This window comes from Eublepharis macularius, chromosome 7, assembly GCF_028583425.1.
Source record: "Eublepharis macularius isolate TG4126 chromosome 7, MPM_Emac_v1.0, whole genome shotgun sequence".
NCBI classification, from domain to species: domain Eukaryota; kingdom Metazoa; phylum Chordata; class Lepidosauria; order Squamata; family Eublepharidae; genus Eublepharis; species Eublepharis macularius.
In genome coordinates this window covers 129,938,138-129,954,642 of record NC_072796.1, presented here as the reverse complement: position 1 = coordinate 129,954,642, position 16,505 = coordinate 129,938,138, and the positions used below count along the sequence as shown (strand labels likewise).

Below are 16,505 nucleotides of genomic sequence, written 5' to 3'. Positions count from 1 at the left end.
ATTGAGGGGCTACACTCACACCTTTATAGAAATACTGTAACAGTGTACCAGTTAACTGAGTTTAAAGCGAGATTGCTATAAACTTCCGGTGCTGAAAGCCCTAGTAATTTTCTTTCCAAAGGACACTTCAAGATAAATGTCACAGGCGCCTTTTGCGAAGAGTCATTACTGGAGACTTCAGCTTTCGTCAGTTTAAACTGAAGTTTAATTAAAGTTAAGTTTACTTACTGAGTTGGTTCCCAGAACTTGCAGCTTCGGTTCCCCTGACTCCAGCAGTTTAGCCACCATATGAAGGAAACTTTCGACAAAGGGTTTAATGCTTTGGGAATGGCAAGCCATCAAAAGCTGGTCCAGGGCCTCCATAGCGATTAGAACATACCTGAGCAAATGGACCATCAAGAACACGGAAGTCATTGTTCTGTCCCCGCTTAGTGAGCCAGACAGACTCGGACCAAGTTGCCCAATCTAGACCTTTATGCAGCCTGTGTTACTAATGAGGACATGGAAGATATTAAAGGCCACCAAACCAACAACTTTGTTCCCAGAAGAGCAATCTGGGAGGCAAGCAACACTTCCAACTCTGACAGGCCTTTTCTTTCTTTGAAACTGTGAAGGGAACATACTGCCTCTTTTGAATTCAAGTTGTTGGTTGGTTTTGACCTATAAACCTTCTCTTTAGTTACAAGACGTTCTTAGGGTAGCAAGTATAAAGGTTTTGGGTCGCTGCTGTGAGGCAAGTTCTGTACTGAGTAGTATGAAGAGTGCAGACAGCATTGAAGCAGGAGGATTAATAAAAAAGATTTATTCAGGTACAGGCCACGTGGTGAATTCTCCCCAAAAGTTTGAAATTACCCAGTCTGCTCGCCACCACAGACAGGCCTCACAACTCTATCCTCTCCCAGAGGTGGAGTTAAACCGCTCTGCCACACCATGAGTCTCTCTACACAAGATATCTTACACGAGAACGTTCAAGTGTAGGGACGGGAGACACAATGCTAGCCGGGAAGCAAAGTTTAAAAAGACAGCACAAAGGCACTGTCAATTTCACCTCTCTACAGAGCCAGCAAAGATCACTCCTCAGAGGGTTTGTTAATTTCCTCTTCACCTCCCCTAATGCTCTGTCAATTTCACCTCCCCAAAGAGGAAATTAACAAACCCTCTGAGGAGTGATCTTTGGCAGCTCTGTAGAGAGGTGAAATTGACAGAGCCTTTGGGTCTATCTTTTTAAACTCTGCTTCCTGGCTAACATTGCATCTCTCTATACTTGAAAGTTCTAATGTAAGATGTCTCATGCAGATAGACTTTATCAGGCAGGGTTACACACGAAATTGTCTGCCCCTTTTCTGAAGCAGTGCCCAACTCTCTTGTCTGCTCTCTCCTCAAGCAGAACAAAGTCCTCTTTTCCCCGTGTTTCTTTTTCCCCCTCTACTGACATCCCCCCACCTCCAAAAGGTCATTGGATGGGCTGCAGCAACACTCCCATGAGCTCAGTTTGAAACAGATGAGTGGCTGTTTCCTTTCAGGGGCAGGACAGCCTCCTGTCTGTCACACCGACCCTAAAGAGCCAGTAGTCCACCAGGAGCTCAGTCAGAACTGCCTCAAAGTTGTCCCTCCGACTTCTGAAGAAGTCACAACCACTGAGCCCAATTCTCTCTTAAAGGCAGATGACCAGCTAGGGAGAAGCGAGAGCCTTCAAAGGCAAGTAGGAGCTCTTTCCAAGGCACTCCTTGGCCTGGGAATATGAGATGTTCTTGCATCTTTGTGAACATGCCTCATCATCTCTGTTGGAACAAGATGTCAGCTTTGGACCTCTCTGAGATTCTGCACCTATATCTAGTCAGCGTCCTGATTTGGCAGACGGGCATGATTCTGTTACTGTGGAAATGGGCTTCTGGTTCTCCCAACCATGACAGAACAGTTTCGTAGCATGTACTCCAAAAAGTTGCCGTTAGGTACATGAAAAACTGTCCCTTCAGGTCCATGGAAGTTTTGACTTTTCTGTTCCTTGGATTCAGAAATCCACAGAAACTCCACAAAGCGTATTGGGTATCTTTGCTTTTGGGGAGTTATTTTGGCTGTCCAATGGAATGCACATCAGAGCACAGATGTCATCTAGTTTTTCTACCATTTTGTCAGCAATGGGCATTTTGATGCACAGTAAAGTATGCGGCCAAATGCAGAAGCTGTCTTTCCACTCCCGTGCTCATAACTGGATGTACCATTTGGTTACACATCTGAACAACACATCCCAAAGCAGTTTTTAAGCCACAACTAACGTGGTACAATAGATTTCATACCCAGTTTCTGGTTCTCCTCCACACTAAATTTACATATCCATTCACTGGTATTTTATTTTCCTGAGGTAAATCATATAGGATCAGCCATAAAGAAGGTTCGAGATAACAGGACCGTTTCCAGATGGGCAGAAATCGCGCAATTCTTGCGAAACGAATTGCTTACCAGCCGTCGGTTAAATTGCGCTTTAAACCGTCAACAGATCTATAATGACTTGGTCAGAACTCCGAAGTCTGTCAGTTCGTTAAAGCATTCCTGATTATAATACTATTATTTATTACAATAACACAACAAGAAGCACTCCTGATTATAATACTCATAGGCATATGAACTAATTTGTAAAGAAAAACTCATTTTATTGCTGCGATATCATAAATTCTGACTGGAACATTTCTTCACAGAACTCACTGAGAGCTGCCTCCGTCTAAAAATGCACAGAACGGATCAGGCCATAAACCAATCCAAACTTTATGTGCAGAAGGTACACAAAGGGCAACGCCCACAGAGATTTTTTTAAAATAAAGAATTAGGAGGAAATGACTAACTATAATTACCAAGATACAATTAAAGATAATCACATTTAATTCCCGTTGCAATCAATTGGACGAGTTAGTAAATAAAAAAGTTTAGACTTATTGATTCTACTGCAAATAATTTGAAATTTATTGGGCCCCAACCTAACTCAATGCAACGCAGTGAGAAGGAGAAGAAGGAGGGGAAGAAGAAGGAGAAGAGTTGGTTTTATACCTTGTCCTTCAGTTCCCGAAGGAGTCTTGGAGCGGCATACAATCACCTTCCCTTCCTCTCCCTGTGAGGTAGGGAGGGCTGAGAGAGCTCGGAGAGAACTGTGACTGACACAAGGTCACCCAGCTGGCTTCAAGCGGAGGAGTGGGGAATCAAACTTGGTTCTCCAGATTAGAGTCCTGCTGCTCTTAACCACTACACCCAACTGCCTCTCATTACCAGACATCTGTGATGATGCATTTAGGATCCTGCATACAGATTTGGTTTTATTACCTCAAAAAAGAATATCGCACAGATTGAAAAAGTATGGAAGGTAGCAATGGAAATGATAAAGGGTTTGGAGCATGTTCCCTATACAGGAAAGCTCCAGGTGTTAAGGGCTTTTTAGTGTTGTAAGAGGACAACTGAGGGGAGAGAGAGGAGGTTTACGTATAGGATGCACAAAGCAGATGGAGAGAATTCTTTTTCTCCCTGGTTGTTGTGGATTTTCTGGGCTATATAGTCGTGATCTTGGCATTGTAGTTCCTGACGTTTCGCCAGCAGCTGTGGCTGGCATCTTCAGAGGTGTAGCACCAAAAGACAGAGATCTCTCAGTGTCACAGTGTGGAAAAGATGTTGGCAGGTCATTTATATTTACTCAGGAGGGGTGGGGTTGAGCTGAGTCATCCTGTAAGCGTTTCCCAGGGTGTGGAATGCTAATGGAGGGAGGCTACACTGTATCCTGACGAGGTTCTTTTGCATATGGAAAGAAGAGACTTTAAGAATGAATAGAGCATGGTTTCCAGCCCTGAAAAACACCAGGCTAACAAAACACTCTATACCCGACAATAGCCCTGCAGAGAAGATTAGAACATTAAGCACCTATCCATATGCAAAAGAACCTCGTCAGGATACAGTGAAGCCTCCCTCCATTAGCATTCCACACCCTGGGAAACGCTTACAGGATGACTCAGATCAACCCCACCCCTCCAGAGTAGATATAAATGACCTGCCAACATCTTTTCCACACTGTGACACTGAGAAATCTCTGTCTTTTGGTGCTACACCTCTGAAGATGCCAGCCACAGCTGCTGGCGAAACGTCAGGAACTACAATGCCAAGACCACGGCTATACAGCCTGGAAAATCCACAACAACCATTGTTCTCTGGCCGTAAAAGCCTTCGACAATATATATTTTTCTCCCTCTCTTGTCGTTCTAGTTTTCATGGGCACCTGATAAAGAGCTACTGATGGATTTACAGGTAACCAACCATGGGGGGTTCCAACCTTAAGACATTCACCTACTCTAATGCTACTTAATGTTGGTCTACCCAGGGCTGCAGCATCGTTCTGTTTCTTGATGTTAAATGTGTTGCAGCTACTTGTAAAGCATCCCTCAGCTAAGAGGAAACAAATTAGATTTGCTGAGCTAGGGTTTGAATAAATACAGAGTTACAAAACCTAATGGTGCAAAGGTATCAACTTAGCTCCAGGTATAAAATCATGAATCCAAGTCATAAACTGGGGTACAAATGTAATAAAATGTACAAATGTAATAAAAAAATAAGGTACTCCAAAGAAGAACAAATCAGGAGGGGCGCAGCGCTGAAAATGCTCTTGCTCCAGGCCACTGCTTGGTCTACGGCTGTATACAGGATAGGCCAACGAATCTGGCAATTCTGAATATATCCGTCTAGAATTTGGTGGCTACGTCTCTTCACTTGGGTCACTAAAAGATAATGCTGGGATCTGCTGGAATTTTTCCTGTGAGTGCCAAGGTTTGGATTCACAGCAGTTTTTCTGCCAGGTGCAAAGTTTTCCACCAGCAAAGTGTGATTTTCTCTTCTACCCCTTCCTGCAGCAGCCCCAAATGCCCCCCCCCAAATAGCAATTAATTTGCCCCCCAATGGCAATTAACTGCCCCCCAAATGCCAATTAATTTGGGGCATTTGGGGTTTCCACCAGGCCGGATGTGAGAAGGTAGGGTTCCCAGCCTGCCTTCAGGTGGTGGCTGGAGATCTCCCTGATCTCTAGGTGACAGAAATCAGTTCCACTGAAGAAAATGGCTGCATTAGTAGGCGGACTCTATGGCATCACACCCAGCTGAGGTCCCTCCCCTCCCAAACCACACCCTTCCCTGGCTCCACTCATGAAATTTCAAGGAATATCCCAACCCAGAGCTGGCAACCCTAGAGAAGGTCATGTTTCACAGGTGGAATTCCCTGCACCCGCAGGAAAACTTTGAAGGATCCAAGCCTTAAGATGTGAATATCTTTTCATGACGAAATACCCAAGGCTCTAACCCTGTGCCAAATAGATTACAACACTGTTGGCAAGATGGCATCAAAGAAGCAGCCTTACCCGTAACGGTGCCTGACCACATCTCGGCTCAGTCGCTCTGCTAAGTAAGCCCCAATCCGATCGAGCTTCTCGGGGGCAGAAACCGCGTAGAATGTCAGCTTCTCCATATCAGCTTTAACAAGCCCATCCTAATCATGAAAAAAGTCAATCATTAAGTTTCTTTTTAATCAACAGTAAGCACTCCAACACTTCTGTTGCAACTATTCATTAAGCAACAGCAGCAGATTCAATGACAATGTACGAAGCTGCCTAATAATGCATCACAGCGCTTGGTCCATCAAAGACAGTATTGTTACTCAGCTCGGCATTGGGATTTAGGACTTCAGATTTCTTAAATGAAGCGCTTGTGACTGGCCTGTAAAAGGCTGGAAAATGCTGGTGGGGGGGGCAACAGGGGTAAGGGCACTGAGCTAAAATGGCAGAGCTGTGGACTAGGATCTGGGAGACCCAGGTTTGAATCCCCACTCTGCTATGGAAGACCGCTGGGTGACTTGGGACAGTCACTCATTCAGACTAACTTAGGAGTGGAAATACACATTACAAAGTACCTAGGGATGCTCAAGTGAACCTCATTTCACGTGTCCCCCCCTCCAACTTTCCATGCACTCACTTGCACATTCACACTTCAGTTTGCTCCACGTGAGTACATTCATGTGTTTGATATCAGTTCCTCCTCAACTGCTAAAAGTATCTCAGTTTCCCCCACCTCCATTCATTGAAATGCAGATCTTGACACTTTCTCACACCTTGAAGAAATGCAAATTGGCAAGTCAAAGGAGCCTACAGTACTTGTTCTCACAGCAAAAACAGAGCTGAATTGGCACTCTGCCCTCCGGACACACTTGAAGATGCAATCACACAAAGGAAGCTCCCGTGAAAGTGGCATGCACATGCACCGAGCAAGAACAGCCTGCACATGAATTGAGGACCATACATACAATCCTGCACTTAAGCATTCCCAGGAAATTTGCAACATGTATTTCCATTCTATTTCACAGGATGACTAGGAGGATAGGAGAACAACATTGTAATCTGCTTTGGATTCCGGTCATGAAGACAAGGGGGATATAAATACCGAAATAAATAGAATTATCTGCAAGTGTAAGGTCCTAATTCTCTTACATTTCTTCCCTCCCTATTCTATACTCCTGAGATCCAACGCATGGACATCTGGCATTTCTGATGGAGAATGAATTTATTTTTACAAGAGTTGTATTGTAGGCATACATCTAGTCAGGGGTCACTTCGTAGAAAAAGAACTGGAGGAACTCATTAGCGTAACTCGTTAGCATAACTCATTAGCATATGTCATGCCCCTCGCTATCACTAGAAGTGTGTCATTAGCATAACTGATTTGCATAAGTCACACCCCCTGACATCACCTATCCTGGCTGTTTTGGACTCAATCCTGGCCATTCAGGGCTGAAATTGGGCCCAAAATGGCAAAAAGGGGCTGAAAATGGCTGAAAAGGGGCCCAAAATGGTCAGGATCGGGCTGCTGCTGAGTGGGAGTGTGATCCACCACACGTCAGAGGCCCGATCTGGGCCGTTTTGGCCCCAATCCAGGCCAAAATGGGCCCAAATGGCCAAGAGTCAGGTGGGCGGGGCCACCTGACAGGTGACCTCTTCAGGGAACCACTGGAACTGCGTTCCTGTGCGTTCCCCCTTGAAATGAGCCCTGCATCTAGTGCACACATTTTGTAGAGCATTACTTCTGCATAGTAACTTAAGTATTCATTAGAAGGAACATTTTCAGATTCCCGCAGGGCAAAATCAATCTGGGCCAATGCAGGAGATGCAAATTGGTGTGGCTGATAACATATACCTCTAATGAATTTTTTTTAAAAAAAAAACTGAAGGACTGTTTCGGAAGATGAGGAAAAAATTAATTGAAACGGCAATACTCTGTAGGGCCAAATGTGAAAGTAAAGGAAGGCTGCTGAACCATTAGTCATCACAGATAGTCAAAAGGATAATAATTCACAACATCTGAGATTTTGGATGGATTTTGCTCCTCATCAAATTGTAAAAACCTCGGGACCTGAGGCCTAAGGTTGCCAGGTCTGGCTGGGTCAACAGTGGGAGACAAGGCGGGGGGGCAAGGACATGGGGGGGCATCAGTGATGATGTGATGTCACTTCTAGGAAAACTGAAGTCAGTATGCAGGGAGTCAAAATGTGGTGAGTCAGTGCATAGAGAGGTCATCTGATCATGGCTAGAGGGGTTCCAATTTTTGTTTAACTGTGAAGTTCACTTGGTAGGGTTGCCAGTTCCCCTTATCCTCCTGGCGGGAGGGGGGCAGAATTGGCACTCATTTTTTTAGACATGTTCATGCGATGATGTCACTTCTGGGAAGTGATGTCATCACATGGGGCCAGGAGCATTTCCAGGCTTCACAGCAGGCCAATTTGGGCCCCAAACAGGGCTCAAACTGGCTTGTAGTGAAGCATGGGAGCACTCCTGGAGCTGCGCGATGGCATCACTCCCGGAAGTAATGTTGTTGCACCACCCTGGGAGTACATCCGGGAGGCTTGTTCCCTCACCTCTCCCTCCCGCCAGGCAGGGGACCTAGGTTCCCTATCACTTGGTGACTTTGGATCGGTCACTTTCCTCTTAGAAGTATTTACATTACGTCGAGCTTTTGGTGACATTAAAACAGAACAATAAACAGAAGAGTTCTGCCTGCACTATGAAAACCCATCAATTGAAGAACAATGTTTAGGCAAGCTAATGAAAATACTCCCCCTCCAAGAAGAAACAGAGACAACCGACTGCAGACAGTGGGAACTGTAAACCCAGTATTTCTACAAGAGGAGTCAACAAGGCAACAGGACTGTGGGAAGAGTGAAACGCCTCACTCAGGGCCAAACTACAAGTGACGAATGACACTTGAATGGCAAGTATATTCCTCCCTGTTCACTTGCCCTTCACTCGATCCACTTGCCATTCAAGTGTCATTCATCACTTGTAGTTTGGCCCTATATCAAAGTGGCTACCGCTGTCCAGCTGTATCCCTATCCTTCTTCCATGGGAGAAGCATACATCATTTCTCCAGTCCTCCATTTCATCCTCACAATACATCTGGGAGATAGGTTAAGCTGAGAGGGTGTGACTCACGCAAGCTTCCATGCCTGAGTGGGGATTCGAACCCAGATTGTTCCTAGACCAATACTCCAACCACTACACCGTATTTACCTCTGTAACTGTCACTTATTTTATTTATTTCAAATTTCTATTCCGCCCTCCCTGCGGGCGGGCTCAGGGCAGATAACAACATATTAAAATACAATAAAAATTCATCTACATTAAAACATTAAAACAACAGTGTATTAATACAGATTTAAAACAGGATGGTGGACAGCCTTCACAGGGAGGGTTAAGATTTTATACATCCCTTTTTTCAGGCCGGCGGAGGCCCAGCCTCAGCCATGTGCCTGGCGGAACAACTCTATCTTGCAGGCCCGGCGGAAGGATAGCAAGTCCTGCCGGACCTTTCACTTAATGTCTACAATCTACAAAACTCTGTCTTTCCTCCTTTGCTTGAGCAGCCCCGAAGATTATGAACGGTTCAGGCCCATTTAGGTTGTGAATGACATCGCTTACTTTGGGGTCTTCGGGGAAGATGTTATCCACCAGACGTTTGAAGCGAGGACGTAAAGCGGCACAACAGCAGCAAACTCCTGGGGGTGGGGGAGGGAGATCCAGAAGGCAGAGGAACAATTAGAAAGAGAAACAGAAAGAACCAAATGAGACTGCAAAAGAAGGTGGGATGCACTAGCAAGAAGAATCCCGCCTGGACAACAAAAGGTATGTTAATCACTCAAGAACACAAGAAAAGCCCTTCTGGATCGGACCAGCGGTCCATTTATTCCAGCATCCTGTCTCACACAGCATCTTCTCTCCTGTCTCACATAGTTACTCTGGTGATCCAGCAACAGGGCATAGAGATCAAGGCCCTCCCAGTGTTGTCTCCTGGCACTGGTATTCAGTTTACTACCTCTGAAAGCGGAGGCTCCCTTTAGTTGCCATGGCTAGTTTCCACTGACAGACCTCTATGAACGTGTCTAATCCCCCTTTTAAAGCTATGTTTGTGGCCATCATTACATCCTCTAGCAGTGAATTGCCACTTATTAATTAAATGGATACGGAGTGATTTATGGATGTCACTTTTCTTTCCTGGCCTAGCTCCTTTGCTTCTAATACCAGTTCAGCATATAGAAATTAAGCAGAAGGACAGGTGTGTGTGTGAATTTTTATTTATTTACGTCACTTATAGTCCGCCTTCCTTGCTGAGATTCAAGTTGGATTACACCGTGTGAGTCAGTACAGTCAATATCAAGACATTTCAATAAACATGTAATGGGTATATACATGGAAATTTGAAAAAAAAATTTTAAACCTCGCAGAAATCCAATACAGAGCTGAAAACTGTTGAAACAGAGCATAAGCAATTACATAACTAACATATTAAACCTTGGAACTACCCAGTAGGATTATAATTATAGAAATTGGTAATCCCTCAATGTTTGCAGCAAGAGTAGAAAAGTCTGTTTTCCCTCCATATCCCTTTACTAACGGATCTCTTGAGACCACATTATTGGATTTAGTTAGGGTTGCCAGCTCCAAGGTGGGAAATTCCTGGAGATCTGGAGGGTGAAACCTGGAGAAACCTGGAGAAAGTGGGGTTTGGGGAGGGAAAGGACCTTGGCATGGCATAATTCCATAGAGTCCACCCTGCAAAGTGGCCATTTTCTCCAGGTGAGCTGATCTCTGTGGCCTGGAGACGAGTTGTAATTCCAGATCTCCAGCCACTACCTGGAGGCTGGCAACCCTAGATTTAGTTAAGGCACGTTAACTAACCAAACTGCACGCAGAAAGCCTCTCATCCAAGTTCGAGAACCAACAACTGTTTATTTGTCTAAGGAAATATATTTACATACGTTTAGTGGAGAGAAAGAACTAGTAACTGATCTAACTGGCTAGGATGGCATTAGATGATAAGTAGGCCATCTGCTTCATTTCTCTCAGGAGGAGACACCATGTTGCCTCTCCTGGTGTATGCAAGGAAGAAGCGAGAGAGAGGAAGGGGAGAGAAGGGAAGGAAGGAAGTTCCCCAGGCAGGAAGGAGACGAATAAAAGCCTATCTATCTAACTGACTCTATGGTTGTTGCCTTTCTTTTTCTCTGCTGGCCATCCTGAAGACCTGAGGACGAGACGTCACCAGTCCCTTCTTCTAACACACTTCCTTACAGTACAGCCCTCCTATCTGAGTAAAAGGGCCTATTGAATAATTCAGTTTTGCATTGCTTGCAAAAGGCCAGAAGTGTGGGAGATTTCCTAACCTCATCAGGTAGACCATTTCATGAAGTGGGGGCTACCACAAAGCACGCCCAAGTCCGCACAGCTGTTGATTTTTCTCATGTGAGGGGTGGCACCTGCAGAAGGCCCTGTTCAGATGTGTGAAGCTGCCATGATGGAATATAAGGAGAGAGACGGTTCCACAGATATGGTGGACCAAGGTCATGAAGAGCTTTGTAGGTGATAGCTAATACCTCTTCCCCAGTGATCCAACATGGCTGTCTTTGAAAAGCTCTTCCACCTCCCCTGCCTCCCAGCGCTAGGGACGTAACATCGTTTTCAACTACAGTTCCTAGGTAAAATTGCATCCCTGACACATTAGAAAATATGTGTCTGGCGTCACTTGTAGCTTAGCTTTGATATAATGCCCATTTTACATTTATTCAGGACTCGCATGTTCCAATCTCTTAACCTTACAACCCCAGGACTTTACAAAATCCAAGTTTCATAGCCCATGGCAGACTGGGGTTGGAGGGTCAATTTAATGCACCATGTTGGACTTCTACCTGGGCTTACTTAAATCCCTGATCAGCCCTGAATACCTTTGGGCCGAACTGCCTCTCTCAGTCTAACCTACCTCTCAGGGTTGTTGTGAAGAGAACATGGGACAGCCCTGCGCATGCTTTTGAGGCTGTGGCTGGTTGGTTGAGACAAAGTCGGCTGAAATTGAATCCCACGAAGACGGAGGTCCTGTATGTGGGTCGTGGGGAGATGGCTTTGGGACCCCGGCTTCCTACACTTGATGGGGCAGTACTTACACTGGCCGTGAGAGTTAGGAGCCTGGGGGTGATTCTGGATTCCTCCCTGAAGATGGAGGACCAGATCACTGCAGTTGCCAGGTCTTCCTTTTATTATCTTCAGCAGGCCAGGCAGCTTGCCCCTTATTTGTCTCCCCGTGACTTGACTACAGTGGTCCAAGCAATGGTCACCTCTAGGTTGGATTACTGTAACGCGCTCTACGCTGGGCTTCCCATGGGCCTGATCCGGCGGTTACAGCTGGTACAGAATGCAGCAGTGCGGGTCATTGCTGGAGCACCGGTGTGGGAGCATATTACACCGGTGCTACACCAGCTGCATTGGCTGCCAGTGGAGTACCGAATCAGGTTCAAGGTTTTGGTGTTAACCTACAAAGCCCTACGCGGACTGGGACCGATGTATCTGAGGGACCATCTCTCACCATATGAGCCCCGGAGGACTCTCCGCTCTGGTAGAAAACATCTTTTAAGGGTCCCTGGCCCTAGGGAGGCCTGCCTGGCGTCGACCAAGGCCAGGGCCTTTTCGGTCCTGGCCCCAACCTGGTGGTATGCTCTGTCTTGCGAAACAAGGGCCCGGCAAGAACTGCTTGCATTTCGCCGGGCCTTTAAGACAGAGCTATTCCGCCAGGCATATGGCTGACGCCGGGCAGTGCCCCCCCCCATGAAGGGGGGGTTAAACCATCGCCCCTATGCAAACACAGAGGCATGTATGAACCACTATGCAGCATGAACTGTAATATTTAATGTTTTTAAATGTTTTTAAATGTATTATTTAATGTTTTTAAATGTTTTTAATGGTGTTTGTATTTGTTATCCGCCCTGAGCCTGCGAAAGCGGGGAGGGCAGAACATAAATATAATAAATTAAATTAAATTAATGCTACCATGCAATCTTTGCAGATGTGTTCTGAGCTTAAATCTCAACTTTGACCCCCTTGAAAGAAATGACAATGGCAACATTTGATTTATATACCGTCCTTCAGAACAACTTAACGCCCACTCAGAGCGGTTTACAAAGAGCGTCATTATTATCCTCACAACAATCACCCTGTGAGGTGGGTGGGACTGAGAGAGCTCTGAGAGAGCTGTGACTGACCCAAGGTTACCCAGCTGGCTTCAAGTGGAGGGGAATCAAACCCAGTTCTCCAGATTAGAGTCTCACCGTTCTTAACCACTACACTAAACTGGTTTAGTGTGTGCTGAGCCTTTGAGCAAAAAGCCACACAATCGATCCCTGGATGGAAGCTGTTCACAGACAAACAGCTTTGAGGTGGTTGGGAGAAAATCAAAAAGGCACCCACAGGACTGGATTGCTTACTGAAATTTTCTCATTCAAGATAGGAAGGAAGAGCAGCTAACTTTAGATCAAGCTGATGATTAAAAGGATTCATGCTAAGATTGCAACTTACCGTTTTTGCCAGTTTATACAATGATAAAATTTCACAAGCGATATATGATGGCTTTAATTAAAACTGCCAGAGCTCTAGGCAAGGTGGTGCCAAGGTTACTGGCTCAAGCAGAAGAACGTAACGGGTCTGGAAATGTCCACCAGCGCGGGAGGTTCAGCAAGCGTCAGAGCAGAGGCATAAACATAAGGACTAAATGCTTCAATGTTAAAAAATAGCCCTCGTTCTGCATCATAAAAAGGCAAAGATTTCACAGGTGAAAAGCTCCCTCCCCACACCCTTAAACGGCTGCAGGAATTTCTTTTTAAAAGCTAATTTATTTTTATCATTTTCAGTAATCAGAACATCATTTCACTTTGACCAAATGATCCACTCAACTGGAAATGTTTTATACATTTAGAGAGCAACGGTTTTGATTGAGGATGAAGATGTTTTTAATTGCAAAAAGATGCTTCTTTAAAAAAAAATCCACCCAGCTGTCTGGGAGACTGACAGTGCAACCTTACGCTGTGAATCCTGAATTCCTGTTTTGCAGGGGAACCATTTTATCCTTTCCGAGATATTATTTTTTACCCAAAAGGAAAATATGGGGAGAGGCATATGTATTGCATAAGAGAAAATCCACTTAGAAAACATTCTCAGTTATATGTTTTCGGCTGTTCCTGCATTGGGCAGGGGATTAGACTAGATAGCCTGTAAGGCCCCTTTCAACTCTAGATTCTATGATATACTTCTGCCACAAACCCACGTCCAACTCAGGCTTAGGCTGACCTTCCCCTACCCTGAGGTAAAACTTCTCCTCTTTAAGCCTATGAAGCTGTATACTGGGCTGGGAAGCCTCTGGTTAGCATGGTTGATGTTAAGCTTCAACTTTCCTTCTTGTCCCACCCTTAAGGATTATTAAAAATGGTTACCCAGCCAAGTTTTAGTAGGGGACAGATCAGGGGTTTGCGCTTCCCTTTAGCAGAAACTGGTACACGAGGCTTGGGGAGGTTCAAAAGGTAACAGAAGGTTTATTTAAAGTAGGTAAAGTCAGAGGGCAGGTAGGCAGATGTTTGAACTGACGTAACAGAAAGGTTTTCATACAGGAACTTAACTAAGGTGAGGCACAAAACATTTGGTATAACACTAGCTTGCTGGCTTCTTTCGGAGGTTGACACTGCTTCACAGAGGTTACACTTTATATACTCAAACACAGCATGACTTTCCCTCCTCTCCAGACTTAAGGGTGCTCCTCTGAGACAAACCCTTCCTAGATACTGGGCAGGCGTTATAGTTATGAGCTATAACCCTGTTCCTGGCACTGAAGGGGAGACTCCTCTCTACCCACTTCCTTGGCCCTCTATAATCCCCAGATCTCTTGAGTCTAAGTAGGAGTTAGTGCTGGTTTCCCCCACTTTAGTCCAAGGACGAACAGTGTTTCACAAACATTATTTCCTCTCACAGAGGATTCTCTGGCTGACCCTCTCTGGTCCAAAGCCAGGCTCCAACTCCCTTTCCCTCTCTTGTTTTCCCTCCAACTCCAACTGCCAGCTTCCCCAACCTTCCACCCCCAACTGCCATTTCAGGCTAGCCACATGGGGAGGGGGAAGGAAACATGTCAATCATAGCTCACTGACTGGAAATCTCAGCCTCTGAAGCTGAGTCCGTCACAACTTCCAAGGCTGAAAATGCTTTACAAAAACATCCTAACAGAGCTTTTAAAAGCATTTGAATCAGACTGCCCAAGGCGAGGAGTTCATGTGCAGTTCTTTTTTCATCTATAGCTGGGATGTTTTAACCATGGGGCTATCCTAAGGAACTGTCATATTTTTATTCCCCCCAAGCATATACGGCTCTTCTCCTCCCAGTTTTACAAATAGAGCAACCCTGTGAGGTAGGACCACTAAGCCGCCACTATGTTCCCCTTGGAGGATTTGGGGAGCAGGGACAATGTTCCAATGGTGCACTGGTATGCGATGTCACTTCCAGTGAAAAACCTGAAGTGATATCATGATGTTGGGGGTGATGATCTAGGATTCACCCAAACTCTATGTTTAAATCATAGAGGGGTTTTTTGGCAAATTCTAGAACACCTCCACCCCCGATGCCATGACGTCACTACTGTTTTTTTCACTGGAAGTGATGTCGCTGGCACGTCTGCCAGCGCCTGAGAGCCAGTTTGGTGTAGTGGTTAAGAGCGCGGGACTCTAATCTGGAGAGCCGGGTTTGATTCCCCACTCCTCCGCTTGAAGCCAGCTGGGTGACCTTGGGTCAGTCACAGCTCTCTGGAGCTCTCTCAGCCCCACCCACCTCACAGGGTGTTTTGTTGCGGGGATAATAATAGTATACTTTGTAAACCGCTCTGAGTGGGCAATAAGTTGTCCTGAAGGACAGTATATAAATTCAATGTTGTTGTTGTTATTATTTCCCCCTACTGACCTTTGAGGCACAGGTAAGCAATAGAGTGGGGAGGGCTAGGAGGTCTCCTGTCAAAGCATGAGAACTGGCACCCCTACTGAAGTTCAGTGAAGCTAAGAGCATGTTTGGCCCAAGTTCACCCAATGAGATTTGGGGCAGAGAGGAGACTTGGTATATCCAGTCTTAGTTTGATACTCTAAAACTCAGTGGGAAAGGGCATAGGAAAGAAGGGCTGGCGGTGCAGGAAAGGGGCGATCACAGGGCTCCGTTTGGATAGATCAAGATGGTTAGCCATGTTGATCTGTCTGTAGCAGCAGAAAAGAGCAAGAGTCTAGTAGCACCCAGAAGACTAACAAATTTGTGGAAGGATATCAGCTTTCACTTGTTTAGATACCTGAAAATATCTGAAGATGTGAGCTGTGGCTCACGAAAGCTCATACCCTACCCAGGGCCGGATCGAGGGGGGGCAGGGGGCAGTCTGCCCCTGGCGCCACCAGGGAGGGGGCGCTGGGAGCAGCTGCCAGCTGCCAGAGGGCGCAGGCAGCAGCACGGGCAGCCTCGCAGCCCCCCACGCTGCCTTTCACCTGCCCCGCAGGACAGGGGGCGGCCGGCTTGCTGCGCACCCCGTCCTGCAGGGCAGGCGAATGGCGCGGGTGGCCACGCTGCCTTTTGCCTGCCCTGCAGGGCAGGGGGTGTGCGGCAAGCCGGCCGCCCCCTGTCCTGCGGGGCAGGCGAAAGGCAGCGTGGGGGGCTGTGAGGCCGCCTGCGCCATTCGCTTGCGGGGAGGCGAATGGTGCGGGCGGCTTCCCAGCCCTGCACGCTGCCTCCGTTCCACCCTACAGGGAGTGCGCACGCGCGAGGTGGCCGGCCGAGGGTTGCCCAGGGCACAGGCAACCCGAGATCTGGTGCTGACCCTACCACAAATTTTGTTAGCCTTACAGGTGCTACTGGACTCTTGCTCTTTTCTACTGCTACAGGGCTCCATTGTGCATCTGTGAGTCTAGGAGAACTCCAGGGCCCACCTGGCAGCTGGTAAGCCTATGTGCACCCGACATCGTTGGGAATGCAAAAGGGAAGACAGGCTGCACCAGTTGGGAACAATGTCATTTTAAAATCTGTATCCACTGGACTTCCTCAGAGTTAGCCCAACATCATCAAGTCCGTTTCGAATCATTTTCATTCAATGCAGAAGGCTCGATACCATGGA

The 16,505-nt window shown here is 46.3% G+C and overlaps 1 protein-coding gene across 2 annotated transcripts in view; it reads right to left on the bottom strand.

Moving 5' to 3' along the window:
- EFR3A (EFR3 homolog A) overlaps positions 1 to 16,505 on the bottom strand; it is a 98,499-nt gene that overhangs the window by 79,000 nt on the left and 2,994 nt on the right. Inside the window, exons 2-4 of one of the 2 annotated variants that reach the window (XM_054985562.1) lie at positions 8,984 to 9,060; positions 5,381 to 5,508; positions 229 to 379 (exon numbers count right to left, since the gene is read on the bottom strand). In XM_054985562.1, coding sequence (XP_054841537.1) covers positions 229 to 379; positions 5,381 to 5,508; positions 8,984 to 9,060 — 356 coding nt within the window. Of the gene's footprint in view, positions 1 to 228; positions 380 to 5,380; positions 5,509 to 8,983; positions 9,061 to 16,505 lie in introns of those variants that run through there. The other variant, XM_054985563.1, reaches the window with a different exon arrangement.